Source organism: Lepisosteus oculatus, chromosome 10, assembly GCF_040954835.1.
Source record: "Lepisosteus oculatus isolate fLepOcu1 chromosome 10, fLepOcu1.hap2, whole genome shotgun sequence".
NCBI lineage: Eukaryota > Metazoa > Chordata > Actinopteri > Semionotiformes > Lepisosteidae > Lepisosteus > Lepisosteus oculatus.
Window position 1 is genome coordinate 522,899 of NC_090705.1, and position 20,859 is coordinate 543,757.

A 20,859-nucleotide genomic window follows, 5' to 3' on the forward strand; every position below is an offset into this window, starting at 1 on the left:
TTATAGAGAGTGATATCTTTGTTTTAAAACGACACCGAAATCACTGCCCCCTCGTGATAAGGGAAGGGTGAATATGTAGGCATAGTCCATTCGAGTTGTTTCAAATTCAATCTTACCCTACAAATGAAATACTCCAACTTGATTTATACGACTTCAAAGAAACAGGGTGACAAACGACTTGTTAATTTAATTTCCTTCCACTTCCCGAATGTCTGCTGAAAATCAGAGGCATCGAGCATTATTGCAGATTTAATTTAATCAATAAATAGTCTAATTCTCATTTTTCACGAACATTAAATGCAACGTTAGTGTTCCTTTAATAGTACTTACCATATACAGCAGCTTGTCTTATTTTAAGCCTTGTAGTCATTAAAATCTGTGTTCATAAGACATGTTTCTGGGTATCGTATGTTCTGTGTATCGGTGGTTCAGAACACGCTCGCCTGATTTGCTGTTTTGTTTGGGACGTGAGTGTTTATGTTGGGGTTTCGGGGGATCAAACCTTGACCTCAAGGAAAATGGCCCGTTCTTGACCTTGGCTTCCGACAGCAAATGAATGAACGAGTGAAATTACTGGAACAATGGCGCCACCTGGCGAGACTTCTGTGTGGCTACACAGAGCTTTGCAAACCTTTTTTTTTAGTTTTCTATTTCGAAATTTCAATCGTTGCATATATTTATTGATAATATCGCATGTAGACTAACATATTTCGATTTTCCACTCTATTAAATATGAGAAATTGGAACAATTGGAACAATTTGAACCGAATATAAATTATGCTGAATTTTTATGTCTGTTTTCTATGCATTTCATGAAGGCGATGGAAAAAAAACTAATGTTTATTTTTGCTAAACCCCACTTAATTCACACGTTAAGGAGGAAACTCAATTTCTCGTATTCCCCTGAAAGGGCATTCATTATTCACCATCCATACCAGCAGGCCAACACAGTCATATTTAAAAATATTCACGCAGGCAATTTAAAGAATATTTAAAAAGGCTTTGTTTTTTCTTCTCCATCGATTCAGGTATATGTCATGGTTAAAGAATCTGTAGCCCAGGTGCACGGCATCTACCTGGAGAACTTGTTACACTAACATTACTCCTAAATCGTGTTATTCGCGAGGCAAAATTGTTGCCACAATATGAATGTTAACGTTTTTATTTGTCTGTTTATACTAAAATGTCCTCGGCTGTTTTAAAATACAGTGGATCAAACCTCAGAAAGTTCACGGCTGGAATAAATCATCATTTTTAAAGGTATTTTAATGTAATAAAATATTAATCCGGACACTGGAACACGTGTCACTGTAATAATCCAGTGCTCCCTCTCTGCGGCGTTTTTATCTTCTGCTTTTAAGTCACCGGGCTTTGAAAGAAAATTACAAGCACAATTTATCAATTCAAAAATTATTTTTAATCAATATTTGAAACAATTTTCTACAATCTCTCCTAAAACAGGAAAACTGACAAAACAAGTAACAGCACAATTGTTTGACGTAACAATCTCTCCAGTACGACTGTTTATTTTTCACGTCCTCCTATACGAAGAAATAATTTCCGTTTTAGAAACCGCGTCAATTAATGCAGGTGTACATGTGTGGCAGTTTTCCGCAATAACCCAGTCACCATTCACGTTAGAAACTCACCCACTTTCGCTTTTCATTTATCCTTTCCAATTAATCCCGACAATAGCCCATTTACAACTCGAGGATTCACATATACTCTTGAAGAGATACATAGAAAGGTTAGTTTAAAACTGGTTCATTCGGTGTACATATGGATACAAGTTCATCAAATATTTTTATTAACGAAATTGTGAATAGTTCTATGCGCAAGACAAAGCCAACAAAGAAAAAAAACATTAATAATTCGGGCAACATTATCCTTGTACATACCTTTCATGTAAGACCCTCGTAGTTGTTTAAATTATTTTTGGGCACTACCCTTCATTGCGTGTTGATGTAACAATGACTATGTGTTTCTATATGTGGGGCCAGATACATGGCATAAATGAATGTACTTATCAAAGAATAGTACATTCTACATGGTATATAAATATTACATTGGTTTTCGTCTATTTTGTCTATTAGAATGCAGAGAGTTTGTGAGACATAGATAATACTGAAATAATGCGCAGCTGTTGTGTGTTCAATTTGTCTTGTAATACATTACAACCACAGTATTCAGCTTTTCACTGAAAGAATGTTAGAAGCCGCCAGTCAGTCGAGCATATAATGGACATTGATGTCAACAGTTTTCCATGCGTGCGATTGTCGAGCTGTGCAAGAGCAATGCAGATATTTTTCTCTTCAAATGGTCGTATTAATTAATAAATCATTAATTATTGATCGCACAACGGAAATGAGTAGCTCAAGTTTCTTCTCAGAGAAGCTTTGATATGAAATATAAGCTCTGCGATCTTCTTAACCTCTTATATAAAATCTAATCTTATTAGTCGTTTTATACTATAAATTAATTTATAGTGATTTATAGTGTAATTTCTGTGTGCACTATACTGAACTTGTAGTTAATTTATAGTGAATAATAGCTAATAGGATTCGGATAAATTATAAATGAATTTATAATCACTGTTTATTATGTATATGTTTATTTTATGTTTAAGTTATGCAAACTTTGAAAATTATTACATAAATACAATATTAACTTAATCTGTTCGTTACTTTGAAATATAATGTTTGTGTTTCAATCAAAATTCGAGTAAATTCTTATACTTTTCTAAAGTCGTTTTATAATCTGTACTTCATTGGAATGCACATTTTAAGTAGGTCGACGTGAGTGCACAGTCACAGCAAAAATGAGTATATTATGTAGATCGAGAGAAATGTTCACCGACACTTTTTCTCCATTGCCAGCTAATGAAACCTGTGAGTACTTTGGTACTGAATGAGGTTCGAGCGGGTTGGATGTTCCCGTTATAGTCGAAAAAAGAGTATCTGGAAACCCATTTTCATCTGTAGGAGATAACGACAGAGAAAATACGATTTAATTGACAAAATCTATTATTGAGATACTGCATAATGCACTCTCTAATAAATGTCTGGGTGTGTTTTCGTTTGTGAACGCCGGAGTACAGCACGAAGGACGTGTAAAAATGTTGAGGCTCGGAGGCCGAAGATGCTCGCGTGGGACTGCGAACTCCACCGCGGACACAGACGTGTCGAAGCGAGAAATGTTCTATATAATATATGAAGTGATCTAAAAAGGGAACAAGCCACCGGTTGCTTCTCGCAGACCCGTTGTTTCATACTTCTGTTGAATGAACCTTTGTGTCCAAACAGATCATGCAATCTATGGGGCGTCTGGGCGACAGAGAGTGTAAAAATCAACAGAGAATGAGGTGTAGCACAGGCACGCTGGAGGACGCCTGGAGGATCCGCTCTGAGTGGGACTAGTGTTCCAGTCGCCTCGCTGTCTGCTGCGCCCCACGGAGACACGGGCAGCCGGCTCAAGACGCGCGGACGCGTTCGGAAGAGCAGCAACAACATGTTCCGCCCCCAGAAACCGACCACCAGGCATACCTTTTTCAAAGGCCATGAAAATATATCGCAAGGAAAATATACTGCATGAGCGTGGCTCAGGTTTTTCTCACGTAATAGGATGCAGAAGAACGGATTGAAGGCTTTCACTCGCCGCGGGTTTATAACAAAAGTCAATGTTGCAATGAAGTGTCTATGTTTTCTAATTAGTTCTCGGAATTCTCAAAAGCTTAAATAAATATAACTGTCGGTAGTTTCGATGTTGAGTTTTAGAATGATTTAAGAAAGTTTCTGTATCAAACATTGGACTGTCAAGCACTTGAAACACAGTCAGACGCAGAACCGTCATTTCTCTGCATATGGACTAAATATCCAAAGAAAGGACGTGGTATAATTTGATAAATCTGTTAACGCTGTTTTCCTAATTTCCCTTTTAATTTAACAGAAATTAGCCAATGCATAGTATTATTATTGTGTAAAATCACATTATCTTTTTAAAGCAACTTGACTTTAGGCAATGAGCTTTAAAAATGTATCACAAATTGTCTTGATCCGTGTCTTGGAACTGAGCTGTGTTGTTAGACAGGTCGATACGTTCCCTATTACAGGACTTTCACGAAGAGCTGGAAGTACACAATGCAGCCTGAACGTGCTCACCAGTACCTGGCCAAAAGCAAACTCTGGGGTGGGACCGCAGGACGGGAATTAAAGTCTGGAGCTGTCTTCTGTGATTGCCTCGTGACTGACTGACGTGCTGCCACCTAAAGACAAGACAGGTAACAGCAGGATTGTTCGATGTAAACGGTTATCCTAGATTTGGAACTGTACAACTTTTTATTCTTCACATCCCTCCAAAATAAGAAATTACATACGAGTGGATGAGAGAGACGTGCAGGAGGCTGAAGGTACAGTAGATAGTCGAACACTGATCAACATGCGCAAGAAAAAAGAAGCAACTGGATGTGTTTTTGTTTTTCAGCAAAGCCCTGAAGTTTATGACGTTTTACTTTTTATACCCATCAGAATGCAGACTTCTGCCTTCATTCATTGTAACCGCTTGCACACATTGAATGTTTCCTGAGGTGAATCACATGAGAACTTGAGAAAGAATGGCAACAATACAATTGTGGGGGTTGAGAGGACACGCTACCAGCGCGAAACACACAAGGCAGTTATTTTCCCCAGCTGGCCGGTCGATGGCTCCAGGTGACCAAGAGGCAGCGCCAAATCGCTTCGAGACGTGTAACCCAAGCCTCCGACACCATGAAACACCAAAATACTCTTTGCTTACTGAAGCTGTATGACATTGCAGGCTAAATGAGTTCGCTTGACAAAGTGGAATTTCACATTTTTTGAAAAAATATCCAGATGGTTTGAGAATCATTTATAGAAAAAACAACAGGACAACCACATACTAAGAATAAAACATACATTCGGATGAGTGTTAACTTACAGGCCTTGGCGTGAAGGAGTGTCTTAATCATATCTCACACGTCTGCAAAAGGCCAGTGAGCGCAACATTTGGTTATGTCGGCTCTTTTATGTTTTTATTGTGTTGCACCTTTATATGTTCTGTTAATGTAGCAGTCAGGACTGGAATGTATATGCTCGAGCTCTTTTAAAAAACTGATCAACGTCAAAACGTCAGTTTAGTCCCCATATGATGGGCAGTGAATCCCTAAACACGACTGATTATCTGTTATAGATGGAAAATGTACAGACTTTATCTACCAATAGGAAAGGAACACATGTCTAAAAACAAACTCCCGAGTACGCAAAAACTTACTATGTTATAATATTGGCAGGCACAAAACAACGGTCGGCTAGGAACGTCTAAAGTGAATGGGAAAAATAAATAAAAATGCCTTTCTTTAAAAATATACTTCATTAGAAAATGGTGTTGTGTTTATTTGTGTAGGGCGTCTAGCTCATTTTATTAGAGTGACGTTCATGCCTTTAACGTTTGATGTTCAGCTCTTGAGTTATTTCCTAAACCTTCTATGTGCTCAGCTGTGCGATTGAGTCACGTTCACCGCAGGTTGTCATAATTATGTATGGAGAAAATATAAATTCCTTTCTCAGCCTCTGATGACTGAAGCGTCAGCAGAGGATCTCTGCAGGTTTTTCTTGTCTAAATTCTGTTTCCATGAGTGACAGTTTAAGGAGTAATTACAAAATAGTTAAGAGTGTAGTATTCAGGAAATAAAGCGATATGACTAGACATATTTCCTAAATCTGCGGTTTCTAATCTTAGTATCCTGCAGAGCCATAAAGGAGGATTGTCCTTATTCTGTAAGAACATGATTGATTTTACACTCATTTTTGGTTTGGAAAAAAAAAACTGAAACTGAAAAACACAACTAGTGGACCTGAATACCGTTCGACATGATTCATTTTAAACAAAACTGGTATTAAACAGGAGAAAAGGGGCATTTGGTGATATATTTCAAGAAGAATAAAATTTTCTAATTTAAGTCGTGCGATTTTCAGCCAAATGGAGGTTTTTCATTTAGGCCTTAATAATTAGAAAAGTTAATTTTATTAAAATGAATTATATCATCCGACCTTATGCACGTTATTTAACTCTTTCCATAAAGAACCAGGCCTAGAAAATTAGTTGTTGATAATAGTGAAATTCAAGAATACATTCATGTACTAACGAAGTGAATATGTAATTATAACGGTAATAAAGAACTTGTACCGTCACACAAGTTCATATTAACGCAGCTGATATTTCTTAGGATGTGAAGAAATAAAGGAGCAAAGACGACAATACGTTTTTATATTAAATAATCTTTGCCCATAAGACGCATCACAACAATTCGTATGTGCAAAAGGAACCTTCTAAGAATAATATTTTCGGATAAGAGATTTTGTAGTGTCTGTCCTTGTCTGTTCTGTATTTTCTCTTACAGATTCGCAGCTCTCTCGTTGCGCGCCGGCCGTCACCGTCAACACACACAAGCCAACAGCACAGCAGTCCTTTCTATTAGAAAGGCAGTCAAATCCCAGCCCTGCGGCTCCTCTATTTTCTTCTGGTAGCTCAATCAGCATCGAAAGGCTGAAAAAATATAAACAAAATATAGACAGCCGTATACACAATGTAATCATCCGAAACAAATAACAAAATAATACTGACTGCGTTTGTTATAGTTTCTTGGAACACGGGATTTATGATATTCGATTTTTCTTATTTATTTAGAACGATACGAAGAAATTATTTTAAAAAAAACATTATAACGCGTAATAAAATAACGGCACTCTGTTGAAACGCCTACAATGAAAAAGGCAGAATCCAGACTTCAGCGAATAGCTTGGTTTTGGAAAATCAATAGGTCTTTGGAGTACAGGATTGAAAACAGTTGTTTATTCTGAAGCCTAACTAAATATCACTTGTCTGTTCAAAACCATATAAATACTGTGAAAAACGCAAATCCACATTACTGCAGATATGGTAATTATTTAGGTTACGAAGACCAAACAATATCAGTCTCAAGAAAAACAAAGCTTGATCTGACCAATAAAACGTTTCGCAGATTTCTGTTGTTGATATACAATTAAGTGAAACTCATTGTGATCAGATATTTATATTATTGTTCTTGCCGCTACACTTTTTTGTCCCACAGTATTTATCTAATACATGATGTGCATTTTTCTTGACTCCGAAAACAACATTCAAAAAATCATTTCAAATGACCACGGAAGCAACGTTTCAATGTTGAAGTGTATATATATTCTTAAAGCTGGTTTATCACATTTACGATAAAATCCTGGAACATTTATCAAAAATTGGCATTCTTAATTCTGTTTTATAAAAAATGGTTGTGTAAGGAAATGCGTTTATATGACAATCAAAAATAAAAGCAACAAGTATTACTTTTAATTACTCATCCAGATTTGGTCAGACATAATTCATATCTCTTCCAATAAAAGACTAATTAAAGCAAAATTCAAATTTAACCCGATATACTGAGAAAATACTTCTGTACATGCTATTTGTGAAGGGCAAGTTACCAACAAACAGATTTCGGTTTGGAGGTTTTGCATATCCTGTAATATACCCGATTACGTGCTTTTGGAAGATAGATGTGTGCTTTTTAAATTGAACGTCTTGATCTAGAAGAAGTGCTAACAGCAGTGATAACAAAATCCAAATTTAGAAATGCCGCGAGTCTTTTCTGAACGGTTTTTCCCTCGTGTTAATACAAGGATATACTTTATTCTTGGAGACGAGTATCCCTCCGAAATTGAGAAAAAAACAAGGATTTTGATGTGAAGTCAAGCTCCTCGGCAGTGAAATTGAAAGCTTGTTTTTAAGATCTCAGATGCTGAGAGTCGGGTGGTTTTCTCGCCGCAGTCCCCCGTTGCCTCGCAGCCTTTCTTTGTCGAGCCTGCGGAAGATATTTGAAAACCAGTGTTATGAAGCTGTAAAGGTATGAACACGGTAGCTCGGGCCTGCTCGGGCAGGGCGGCGAGGTGGACTGAAACAAGTGCAAAGGTTGGGGTCAGTCTGGCGCCGCGGCAGCCGGCCGCACGCGCTGCTCCCGCTCCCGTCCGGCTCGAGCAGCGTCTGGCGCTGCGCAGCAGAGGAGCAAAATCATTCAAGTTCAAAAACACCGCGCCGAAATTCGCGATTCCTGCCCACTTCGGGACGGGGTCTCGCCGGCTGCTGCAAGCGAAGAAAGGGGAAACGTGTGCGTTGAAAAAGACTGGGTTCAACGATCTCAGGAAAATAAAAGTCCGTGAAACACGCGCTTTTAGCTTAATGAAGCATTTTCATTATGTTGTAATTCTACAGACGTAACGCGCGATTGTTCTTTTCTTGATATTCACAGGGCATTAACACAGACACAGAATCAGACACAAAATGAATAATTATATTTAAGACAGTAAATAACATTTGATTTAAATTTTGATCAGTGTGTAGGACCATTTTCGTTTGCAGATTATTGCTCGTACTGCTCATATCCGTATCTTTTTTTGTTTACATTTAAAATGTCCATTGGTACGTGCTCAGTAAATAAGCTTATTTAAATTTCCAAACTTTTGGGTATAAGTTATCGTCATAATAAGTGAAATCTTGAGCTTTCGATAGCATATAATACGTAATGTGGTTCCTAATCTGAGCAGACCTCCGTCTAGGTACATTTCATTATAAAAATGAAGAATAACTAAAACAATCCCTGTGCATCTCCCCACCAGGTTCAAATATTAATTCAGACGATGGTTTGCTGATTTGACAAATACCGCAGAAGATTTTTAATAACTATATACATTTTTAGGAACATATATCAATAGACCAATTTCCCTTCATCGACTGCTGGACATATTTCACCAGTACAAAATTATGTATTTTTTCGCAATATCATTTATAGATTTTTTAAACAGTATGTATTATTGCATATCAAAGGTAAGGTTAAGGGTATATATATATATCAATTTAACAAGTAATAGGTTTATTCCATGCTGAAAAAAAGAAGAACTATATATTAATTTAGTTTTACACTAGATCATTCTTGGTTACTAACATTCCTGTTTACTGTATTACGTGTGTACTGCTGTACAGGATTTTAAATTTAATGAAAATTGCTCATATAATTAACAGTACTATAGTGAAAACGAGCTAAATTTAGCAGGGAATGACAGAACCTGGCACTAATACCGATGAATAATGGACGATTTTAAAGTACTGTGGAGCGAAATTGGGCTTATTTGGTGTTACTTTGTGAAGTTGTTTACGCTTGGATTTGATCTCTTAAAACTGAAGACATTGTTGCATTTCCAAATCTGACTACTTTAAAACAACATCCTTATTTTGCGTGCGGAATATTTGACGATTTCTTTAAGGTGAAGTTCATTTAAGTTTTGCAGTTTAGCGCACAGATCAGCTGAGACAGAAGCGCAGTTTGAGCACTGTCGGAGTACGTAGAAGTGAAAAGGCCTCGTGCTATTACTTATTCTAGTCATTAAAGTCCTATCTGGGGTTTAATGAATAAGCTAAACAGTAACTCCATCCGGGGCATGTGGTGTTCTAAATGGCGTCTGCAGGCGCATTCTATACCCTTAAGGTCTAAATGACCCCTTATCTACGAACTTGAAGTCTAGCACAAGAGCTGTCTTGACTGAGGCAAGTCGGAGAAGAGACCCGTGCAGACCGAGAGCGAATTCACCAAACAGTCGCACAAGCAACGATGGGATGAGGCCTTTGTTCTGTTCTCATTTTTATTGTAATATCAAATATGTAATCTATACTATATAGATATATAGTATAGTACAGATAGTATAGCTCACACCTGAAGAAGGCTCCACGGCCGAAACGTTGTTTTCTGTCTCGTTTTTCTCTCTTCTTTTTTTCAGCATGGAATAAACCTATTACTTGTTCATCTATACTATATGTCATGATATGTTATGGCGCCTGTGAATCAAACTACAGTAGATTGAAATGTCAATCCTCATAAAGAGGCAAAATCAGGACTATGTCGCAAAGGAGATTTAAAAATTCGGGTTGACTCTAATTGCATTGTCTACTAAAATACATACAATTTGTCTTTACTAACGTGTTGAACCATACTGTAGGTAAATAATGGAATTTTGCTAAAACTATTTAGTACTACATCATACTAAACTAATTTTACCGGCTTCTTCTCAGTTTGGCTTATTGTGTACAAAATGAGTTTTATTTTACACATCACGACATAAATTTCTAACGCACTTTTTTTAGTCTGAGACATCTTATTCAGTCAATACTTTACAATATTTATCTAAGTCCTGCAAATTCTAAAGTGAGTAAAATGTGTAATAACTGCAAAACGCCGCCTTTGTTCAATTCATCTAATCGCACCGACCTGAGTAAGTTCTTTGTATCCTCCACTTCTGATGTTTGTCTCGTTTCATCTGAGGGTATCGCGAATTCCATGTAGGTGGCGTCTGTATATCGCCCTTGGTCAGCTCTGTCGTGTCTGCTCTGACAAAAGCTGAAGTTGACTGCCAAAAGCACTATAAAACCGCAGGTCAGTCTTGAGCTGTTTCTGGTTTTCGCAGGCGCCCTGTATTCAATTATAGCTTAAAAGCCGTAATACAAGTGCAGAATTTGTCTGCATTCACACAGAGGCGGAGCGAGGCCCCGGGAGGAGAGAGACCGAGTTCTGCTGTTACAATTATTTAAATATGCAACGTCCTATAAGACGATGATTAATGGTAATATTTTACTTTTTTCCTTAGTAATTAACATTTGAGCCCCATTTAATTTTCCTATTTTACTGGACTTTTAAGCTCACTACTGCATTAAGTCGATTTCATCCGCCTTGTGTTTGTCAATGGTGTGCAGGCCTAAAGGTTTAACACAAAGCGCAAAGGCAGCGCGGAGATACAGTACTCTTAATCCATGTAGGTCTCTAATTTACACTTCGCAGATTTTAGGAACCGGGATATTTTTTAAACAGCTCGTCCCCCATGCTGCCACAGAACAGCACGGCGTGCAACCCCGGTGATGTGTTTAAAGAAACATAACGACAGGGACAGAAAAGAGAAACACGTGGCAAATGTGCTTTTCACAGATTTTTATCCCTTCAATTCACGGCTTCAATGATATGAGCATAACACTAATATCAGAAGAAACCTTTCTCCTATTCAACAAGTAGTGCTAAATAAATAAAATCCGAATAATTTGACAGTTTAAAACAATATTATGCAGATGCGTGTTAAAGAATAAAACATGGAACTTGTTTATTTGCTTAGCAGTCTCTTTTTTTCCCAGCGTAATGTTAAACACACACGTTACAAAAGTGCAGGAAACAATCCCGCGAGTACAGCATGAGGAAATGCGATGTAGTTGTTGTCATTTTAAAAACGGATAATAATGTACTTTTAACCTCGAGACATCTATGTTGAGGTAGGTGGCTAAAAACTTGACTGTAATTGCAAAGAGTCGGGTTTGTAATAAATGAAAAGACCAATTAAACGAGTTTTCTTGGTGTGGGCCTGCTATTAACTTGATTTCCGAGATTGTATCCTTTATCTTCTCGAAAAATCTAAATATGAAGAACAGGAAAATTAAATGAAACACATGTACTGCAGACTACGGTTTCCAAAAGTTCTTTTTTTACCGTGTTTGGGTACATAGCTACTTTATTCTCTTCAAAAATGACATTTTTGATTGAAATTTATATTTGATTGAAATTTAGAAATACACTACATTTCCAACAGCAAAGAAGCAAGGAAATATTCTGTTAAGATGGAACAGTTCTGTGTTACCCTTCTCGCTTTCACTAAAATGTATTTAAATGTATCCTATTTTAATCAAATTTATTATGTATTTCCCATTTGCTTCTATATTGCCTGGCTAGAGTCCTGCACGCTCTGACAGCGCCTACATAAAAAAAGCTAAATGTTTCTCTTGGCAAACACATTACTTTCCTAAGTAGTTCAGCTTTATTATTAAAATTTCATCTTTAGACGTATTAAATCAAACCCTCATCATAATTTAACGTGTAAAGGTACATTTCCGAGTATCACACACAGACTTATAAACCTATTTGTACTTTGGCTTATATCTCACTCTGCATATTTCCTTATATATTGAACATACATGTGGAGCGAATAGCATTCTTGTGATTGCATTGTATTCCACAAATAACAGAATTCATTTCAAATGAACGTCGGTTACAATCCGATTTAGTCACAAATGTAGAAATTAAAGGACACATTAAGAAAAGAAAACACGGTGGTGTGTCATGTTCCTCTAACCTACACAGCAGTGTTTGGAATTATTGGTGTGCGACATTAGCATAAACTGGGACATTTCCATATCTCTCCAGATACCGAAAACAACGCTCGGATGCTACAGTGCCGCATGGAAAAGGACTGATTAGTTTTCCCGGTGTTACATTCGTGCAATTGAAACACGGCTCCTTGGAAAGTATATTCTGGAAATGAGACGTTTTTCAATTCACTTTGCATTTTTATGTTCATGTAATATCTGGGCTATCACAAATTGAGCATGAACGTGCTTTATTTCCCCGCGCGTGTTTCGTGTAAAGATAAGGAAATTCTGGATATATTGGCTTGAATTGGAAATAGGGCATCATGTGCGCTTAGCGGAAGGGACTATATAATACTTCAGTTTGGACCAGATGTGTGGCTTGAGGCGTAACTGCTATATTCTAACTACATGTTAACTCGCTTTAACAATTGGGATATAATTCACAAACCACTCTTAATGTGGAAAATGATGGGAGTTCACAGGAAGGTATGTTTTTAAAGATGAACATGATTAAGAGAAATAGACCTACATATGTTTTTGATGGTCGTATACTTCTCATGGATTAATATGTCAGGCAAATGGCAACGCAGCTATAAAATATTTGTTACACTCCGGGTAGTACTGTAGAAGATGCAGCGAAGTTGCAGAAACGCGTTACAGAAAACATGCAAAGACACATCTTTTTGCGCTATTTTTGTGTTGGCTACACGACGGAGCCATTTGCAGCTGTAGCTGGACTGCAAGACAAAAGGACGTGTCTGATTACACGGAAACGTTGAGTCTTTTAAACAGAAATCCCTTCATAAAACACCTATCGATGCGAAAGCTCGGGATCATTAAAACTACAGCCTTAGCCACAACCCGAACAAAGAAGGAAACACTCCTGTTCAGCGCAGAAGAAGGAAATACCTCTAACACACACTCACGTGCACGCGCGTGTACTCACACACACACGCACACGCACACATGCAGGCACGCTCACACACGAGAAAAAAAAATCTGTCAATTTCTGCCTGCGATCACATGACCTGCACCTCCCTGTAATGGATGGAGATGGATCTCCACGTCAGCTTACGTCTCCAAATTTTTACTCCGCGGATCTGCTTCAAAGAGGCAGGAGCAGCAGCGAAGGAGAACCATGTTGAGAACGGCTATTGAGGAGAGCCCAAGGTAGAGTAATGATGGATTTTGATGAGCGGGTTTCTGTTGGTTCTAACATGTATTTACCCAGTTGCACGTACTACGTCTCGGGTGCTGATTTCTCCAGCCTCCCTTCTTTTTTACCCCAGACCCCGTCTTCTCGCCCCATGACGTACTCCTATTCCTCTAACCTGCCCCAGGTTCAGCCTGTGAGAGAAGTAACCTTCAGGGACTATGCCATTGATGCCTCCAGTAAGTGGCATCACAGAAGCAATCTCTCCCATTGCTATTCAGCTGAGGAGATCATGCACAGGGACTGCCTACCTGCCCCTACAACCATGGGGGAAATGTTCGCGAAAAACAGCTCCACTGTCTACCATTCAAGCTCCAACTCCGCGTCCAATTTCTACAGCGGTGTGGGAAGAAACGGTGTCTTGCCCCAAGCTTTTGACCAGTTTTTCGAGACGGCGTACGGAAACGCGGAACACCAGCCTTCCGACTATCCTGGAGATAAAAATACCAGCAAATTACCTACTACTGCAATGCCCGGGTCTGACACATACGGGGAGACAGAGGCGAAAGAGCGGAGAGAAGAGAGCAGCAGCCCCGAGTCCTCTTCCGGCAACAATGAGGAAAAATCTAACAACACCAGTACGTATAAAGACAGCGCCCCAGTTATGAGAGAAACTTTGCAATCTAGCGCGCTGCTGTTAAAATTTTTATATGCTGTTTTATAAGCATATAAGGTTTATGGAGGGCCTGTAGATTTCCCCAACAAAACTTTGTTATAAACTGCATGATCACGTGCTTGGGATTGAAATTGGCCGTGAAATACCTCGGGCCAATTGCTGGATTTAGAAAAGTAGCCTATTGATTACAGAACGTTTTGAAATATATTGTCTTGATAGTATAAGTGGCGCTTCTGGTAGGTGAGATTATTATTATCGTTATTATTATTTGGTCTCCTTTTTTGTTTCATGAGGTATTCGTAATCTGCATGTTTACACAGAATATGTAGAAGAGATTCATGCGGTTTTAATGTATCGTACTAGGGATTGTTAAAACACACGAAGGGCCGACTGAATGACGATATCGTGCAGTGGTATATTTCTAAAGTGTTCTTCAGATTGCGAAATAATTGTGTTTTATACCTATAGATTTGAACAGAATGTTACTTTCTTTGATTGTGTATTTATTTGTTTTAATGTACACCACCGCTTTATATGAGGAAAACTGGCTGTCAAATTTGCCATTAATAATAATAATAATAATAATAATAATATTAATAATAATAATAATAATAATAATAATACCGTGCATTTTACTATTGAAATAGTTTGCATATTTGTGAATTTTTAATCATTCGGGATTGCGGTTCCTTGTTGCTTAAATAAGGAATTACAAACTTTTACGTGGTACTGTGAGACAGACAAAAATATTTCTGAAAATAAAATCTCATCTAAGAATTTACAATATTATCAATTTAGGTTCAGTCGCCCTTCTTTTTTAGATGCTAAATTGCATTTTTTAAAACGCACGTTTCGTGTCCCAGCTCTTCCAGCTAACTTAATGCTTGCTTTCTTTTCGCTTTTTTACAGGTGGTCAGCGCACTCGTAAAAAGAGATGTCCCTACACGAAGTACCAAATCAGAGAATTAGAAAGAGAATTCTTCTTCAGTGTTTATATTAACAAAGAAAAGCGTCTCCAGCTCTCAAGAATGCTCAACCTCACCGACCGCCAAGTAAAAATTTGGTTTCAGAATAGAAGAATGAAGGAAAAGAAATTGAACAGAGATCGATTACAGTACTATACCACCAATCCGCTGCTTTAAGACTGCGAGTTCCACTGACACACCTTCTCTCCTTCTGTTGTGATAAGACCGAGATGAAACGGTTAATTTCAAGTTCGAGGCTACAGATTCCTGTCTCCAAACTACGAAAAGACCATTTAAAAGTGGACTTTCTGACTTCATTTGTACATTTGCTGTAACAAATAACTGGAGCGCATTTCCCTTCTATTCTTTATGCCCTCGTTTACTTTACGACACTCCTGAATACAGAACCGATTTATTTCTGTATATTAAAATACATCTTTGACAGTCTTCGGCTACAAAGCTTATATTTGAGACCGCCAGTGGGCGTTTGTAAATCAGAGACCCGAGTCTGCATTATTTTTCCTTGTTGTTTTATCGGATAAGCTATGATAAATCGATGGCGGACAGAGACCCAACGTACATTTTAATACTGACACCATATTTCTGGCAACGGACCTTAGTGTAAACCACAAAAAGCAGTGGATATACTATTAATGTTTGATCACACAGATACATTATACTGTTCACCACTCTATTTTAAAATGTTTAATCTGTATATTTTTGACTTCCAATATTAAGTGACGTTTGTAGCACCAAAAGGGCGCTTTGATATACCATTGATTCCCGTAAATGCCCATGTGAGCTCTCCGTTTCCTGACTATTGTGGTGGGCCTACTTTATGTGGCTTTGATACCATACGAATTACAAATATACCCGCAGCAGAAAATCTAAATGTAAATATTAAAAACCTATTTTATCGCAAGTTTAAGTTTCGCGTTTGTGCAATGTACTGTACACAGAGACATAAATTTATCCAGTTAAATGTTTACTTTCAGAGCACGAAACAGGTATGTTACAAGCAGAAATGTCTTAACGTAGTAATGATTATGTTGCTTGAACAGAGTATGATATTTGCGTGTTTTCCTTTATCATAAACCGAAGAATACACATATGTGCGCCTGAGATTAGATTCAGTCTTTTTGTGCCAAAGGAAAACCGTTCCGTTACTATATACATGGAGATCGTTGCACAATCAGTGTAAATTCAAAATGTTTGTACATGTGCCTGCAGACACAGCAGTTAGATCTTTAAATTCTGGATTGTAATGCTTCAGTCAGAATGTTCTGTCTGAAAGTATTTCTTTTTGTCTGAAGTATTTAGTTCTTTGAGATTTCCATTGCAATTTCTTTGTAAATACAGAACATTCTGTGTCATCACAATCTATTCTCTGCGCTTATTCACCCAGCGCAAGCAGTAACAATAAAAATGAATTGCGTAAGATCCCTATTCTTATTTAACCCTTCCTTGATTTTTCTTAGATTTAAGCCCCAGATAAAAATAATATGCTTTGGCAAAAGAAAATGTACTTCAATGATTAGGGAAAAACGATTAAATACATCATTGTGAGCGACTTGCTACCAGCAAAACAGGATTTGAGGTAATATCTGAGATCACAAAATGTTTACCCGCCCTGGGAAAAGCCATGTATATCGAACTAATTATCAAATATTTTGGACATTTACTGTTTCTTAATAATCTCTATTACACGGTAATTGAATAAGTATTGAAAGAAAGGGTCTCACAAAGAGAGGAGAGCATGGAGGCCTTTCATTTCATGACACGTCAACCATCTGGAATGAACTGATTAAATCTCACCAAAAGATAATAATGTTATGTGTATGAAGTCCCATAATTGTACAGTTTGGCAACTTACTGGTGACTCTGTAATTGAGAGAAACGTAAAATGTGTTAAACCTCTGTTTAAAAAAATCTCAAATTAATTTCGTCTGATTCTGTTTGCCTTAAAGGAGGATTTGTCAGATTCATCAGACGGCGGATTTTGTTTTGCCCATTTGGGTACCATTACACGTGATCACTGTAAAACTCGTTAAAGATCACAAGAATCCGCAATTTAATGTCTAATTTCATTGGCTTTGAACTTCTGTATCACTATGGACATCACCTTGGGGCAGAAGGCAACATGCAGAGTCCGACCCCCGCCCCCCTGACAGTGACGTAGGTGTCATTCTCTCAATTCTGTCTTAATGTGTGCTCGTGTATTAATAAAGATCCCTATATTTGCGGTTTAGAAACAGTGTTTTGAGTGTATTGCTAAAATAGGGATGGTGTACAACTCTAGCTGAGAAGAGCCTTTAATAAAGATGACCTGGAGTTTATGGTTCACGCTGCCCGAGAAGGTCCGGCCTCCGAACACATCTTTCAAGGACCTGTGGAATCCGATCTCATTACAGCACATCCTCCCTGTTGCTGTAGCAACCCGGCCATAAACCCTGTCTGAGTCTGGAGCATTTGTAGAATTGGAGTGCAGTGCAATAAAATGTCTGAGACCAAGGTTATTAACTGTTACTAAGGAGTTAAAAACAAGGAATGGAACAGTAGAAACGCCATGCACTCGGCTCATTCGGCCTTCATTCGTGAATGCGCTTTCGGCGCCCTGCAGTGACAGGAATATTCAATGATTTTTACCTACGGACGTTTGGCCACACGGTGGCACCCTTTAGATCAATGTCACGGCCGTGGATTTGAAATGATGGCAGGATCCCCTACCCGTGTGCAAACTACCGGCGCCCGCATTGCTTTACGATTGTAACGAAAACTCGCATTCAGGTAATATGTTTCGAAAATCTAAAAAAGATACCTTCATTATAGAATTTTAGAAAGATGCATCTTAATATTGGAGTAGTGCTATTTACTTAAGAGGCATGGCTTCGTGTTCGGACTTCATCTTTTTTGTTCACCTCGTCTCGTATTCTCACAAAATAATCTGTCTATCCATCTGTCATCCGGAAGTAAATTAGCCTACTAAGAGGATTTTTCCTTCTGATTTATAACTGTTTCATAATAGTTTTCATCCGTCCGCTTTAAGTACGTTTCAGCCGGTGAGGAGCTGAAGCTCGCTTCAAAATCTCTCTATTAAACTGAAGAAGTGTTCTGTTTAGGAATATATTTTATTAAAATTAACCGTAGATGGGAGAAAAGCATAATTATATACAGCAAATTGGGAAAGAGAAACATTGCAGAAAGAAGCATTCATTTTAAATAAAATGCTGAAAATAAATAAGTTGTTAAATATGACGGCTGAAGAGACTCAAGAATTCACTGCTTGAGTTGATCAATTTCCACCAAACACCCTTAGTGAAAATCAGCTAGTGTTATATAATCCTTTATAATTCAGTAAAGGCAGTTTAAATGGGATTTTGTATTTTCTATATACCATCTTCAATTAATAAGTGAATCTTAGTTACTGCTAATTATATTCAGAAAAAAAACTTTCGTAACAAAGTAGAACATTATAATGCAAAATATAAATGCATAAATATAGTAAAGTTTCCTCAAAACTGTGCATAAATAACAAATGTCTTGATCAAAGAAATGTAGGATACTTCACTAATTTTCAGCCGTTTTACTTTTACAAAAATGCGCAGTGCACCAATCTCTTAACATTATTGTCAGACGGGAATTTGGTTTAAGTTTTATTGTTTGTAATCAAAAGAGGAAAAATACGTAAAACCATGTGTTATTTTACAGACTTGTTAGTGTCTATTTCAGTTATAAAACCCACCTGACTGAGTTTGAGCGCGTGGGATTTTTTCTCCATTGTCTCTTGTGCAAAATTAAAGCTTCCGCTCCGTGCAATAAAACGCTACATTATAATACATAACGATGCTTTTGCCCACGAAATGTGATACTCTTAGCAAAAGATGTCGATGTTTTAGCGAACCTATTAAAAAGAAATGGTTCATGTTATTAGTATTACATACCTGTATGTGTAATACTAATAAAAGTTATATAAAATGTGTGTGGCGCTTGTGATGTATTCGTATAAGACTCGTAAATACACTGTCGTTTACTTACATCTTCTTGACCAACATAAAACAATTATTTTTAATGCATACAGTTCTTTTTCGGGCATGCAAGTTTTTTTTTTTTTACAGAAAAAAGACGTTTCTTAAACGTTAGCTAATTCACATCCAACACACTTGAATTTGAATATTACTTTCCGTTATATATTTATATATGCGTGTTCGTATATTCGTTGAAGGCAATGACAGTCCGGATTGGGGAATTACTGGCGATGGTGTTTCCAAAAGCGGCCCAGGAGCGCGAGGAATGCAAGCCGTTGTTCAGGCTGGATGCATTAAGTTCACGATCTAGGCTAAAAACAACCGGGGAGAAGGCGCCCCGTTCCGAGCGCTTTGTTTACTCGCTCCATGTAAGGCAAAATACCACACAATAACAACAGGCGACCCAGCGGTACATTAACACGATTCCAGACGGGTCAACCGCCCAGAATCAAATCAATTCAAAAGCATTATATATTATATTATATTCGAGCCAGCAGTTCAATAATTGTCATGCGAGTTTTAATTTTGTTTTGATGACGGCGGAGCATCATCGAGCACGAAATTCAGTCTGCATTTTGCCATAGATGAAGTTTTTTTTTAAAAAAAATCTTATTTTTTACGCGGTAAAAAAAATCTAATTTGAGTCCACAGATCAATACATTGGCAAAACTAGCCCCTTTCATAATCTTTAAGTTCGACCCTGTTGCAATTATCCCCCACATGGCATGAATTCCGCCGGCAATGACAGCAGTCTGACAGAGGTTCTGGCGAAGGTTTGTTCATAAACACATAAACACTCCGGGCCGTAATCCGCCGGGTGACACGCGCCTCCTTCTAAATCAGATCAGGAAAGCGCGGAGGCTTGTGAATTATTCTGACCAGTACCAAGAGACAGAAACATGTCGTATTAACACACATAAGTAAATTCCTTGGTAAAACACACTTCATTTATTTTTGGCATTGTTTACTGGGCTGCAAAGATTACAGATGGATAATCGCAAAGATAACTTCTGAAGTCTCCAAAACGGAACATACTTTAAAGGCAGGTAAAACACACGAATACATAAAATACAATTCCGTTCTATATGCACATGGTGATACAATCTTTTGATAATTGTTTTATCATAATAATACAAACATACACCTTTGCTTACTAATTTTTTTCGGCTTTCATCACGGAGCGCTAGGTTTTTTATTTTTATTGCGTTTCAGTTGATTTTCGTGTCTGTCAATCACATTGCATGTGAAATGGTATTTTAGTAATAATATAATAAATACAATTATGGCGACAATGTGGTGATCAGTTATATTGAGTGCCTTATTTTTGCGTAGGCCCCTGTGAAACTTTTTGCAAGAGATTTATACCACACATAGAATAAATAAATGAGCAATACCATCTCCACTAACCTGTATGTCCCGTTTTTTTAAATTGATTACGAATACGTCTGTATTTTTTGTATAGCCTGTAAACGTGTGTTTTAAAATGTTCTGTTTTTGCGGTTCACTTTAGTGCATTAGGAAAAGACATTCACAAACGTGCGCACGCGTCTCCAAGGTCTTGAATCCGCGTAGGTTTTCATTCATTTTAGTCCATGAAAGTTTACGCACGTGTGTAACCCTGTATGTCTTTAAAAGGAAACAACTCTTCCGTGTCTTATAAAGCTCGATATTTCGCGTGCAGTTTTGTGATTTCAAATCAGGCTGATGGGATATTAACTTTCTGAATTTTCTATTCTTACTGAAGGCATAGATACATATGACCTCTTGCCACAGCGGAGC

At 37.7% G+C, this 20,859-nt stretch overlaps 1 protein-coding gene across 2 annotated transcripts; it reads left to right on the forward strand.

Annotated features, from left to right (window-relative positions):
- Window positions 1-13,119: 13,119 nt before the first annotated feature.
- Window positions 13,120-17,292, forward strand: hoxa11b (homeobox A11b). 2 transcript variants are annotated; one of them, XM_015357779.2, is made up of 3 exons: window positions 13,125-13,431; window positions 13,551-14,052; window positions 15,000-17,292. In XM_015357779.2, the coding sequence occupies exons 2-3, from the start codon at window positions 13,569-13,571 to the stop codon at window positions 15,230-15,232; spliced, it is 717 nt and encodes a 238-aa protein (XP_015213265.1). In that variant the 5' UTR covers window positions 13,125-13,431; window positions 13,551-13,568; the 3' UTR covers window positions 15,233-17,292. The 2 variants fall into 2 exon arrangements, with proteins under 2 accessions (XP_006636125.1, XP_015213265.1); XM_006636062.3 differs by having other exon boundaries at window positions 13,120-14,052.
- The last annotated feature ends 3,567 nt before the right edge of the window (window positions 17,293-20,859 follow it).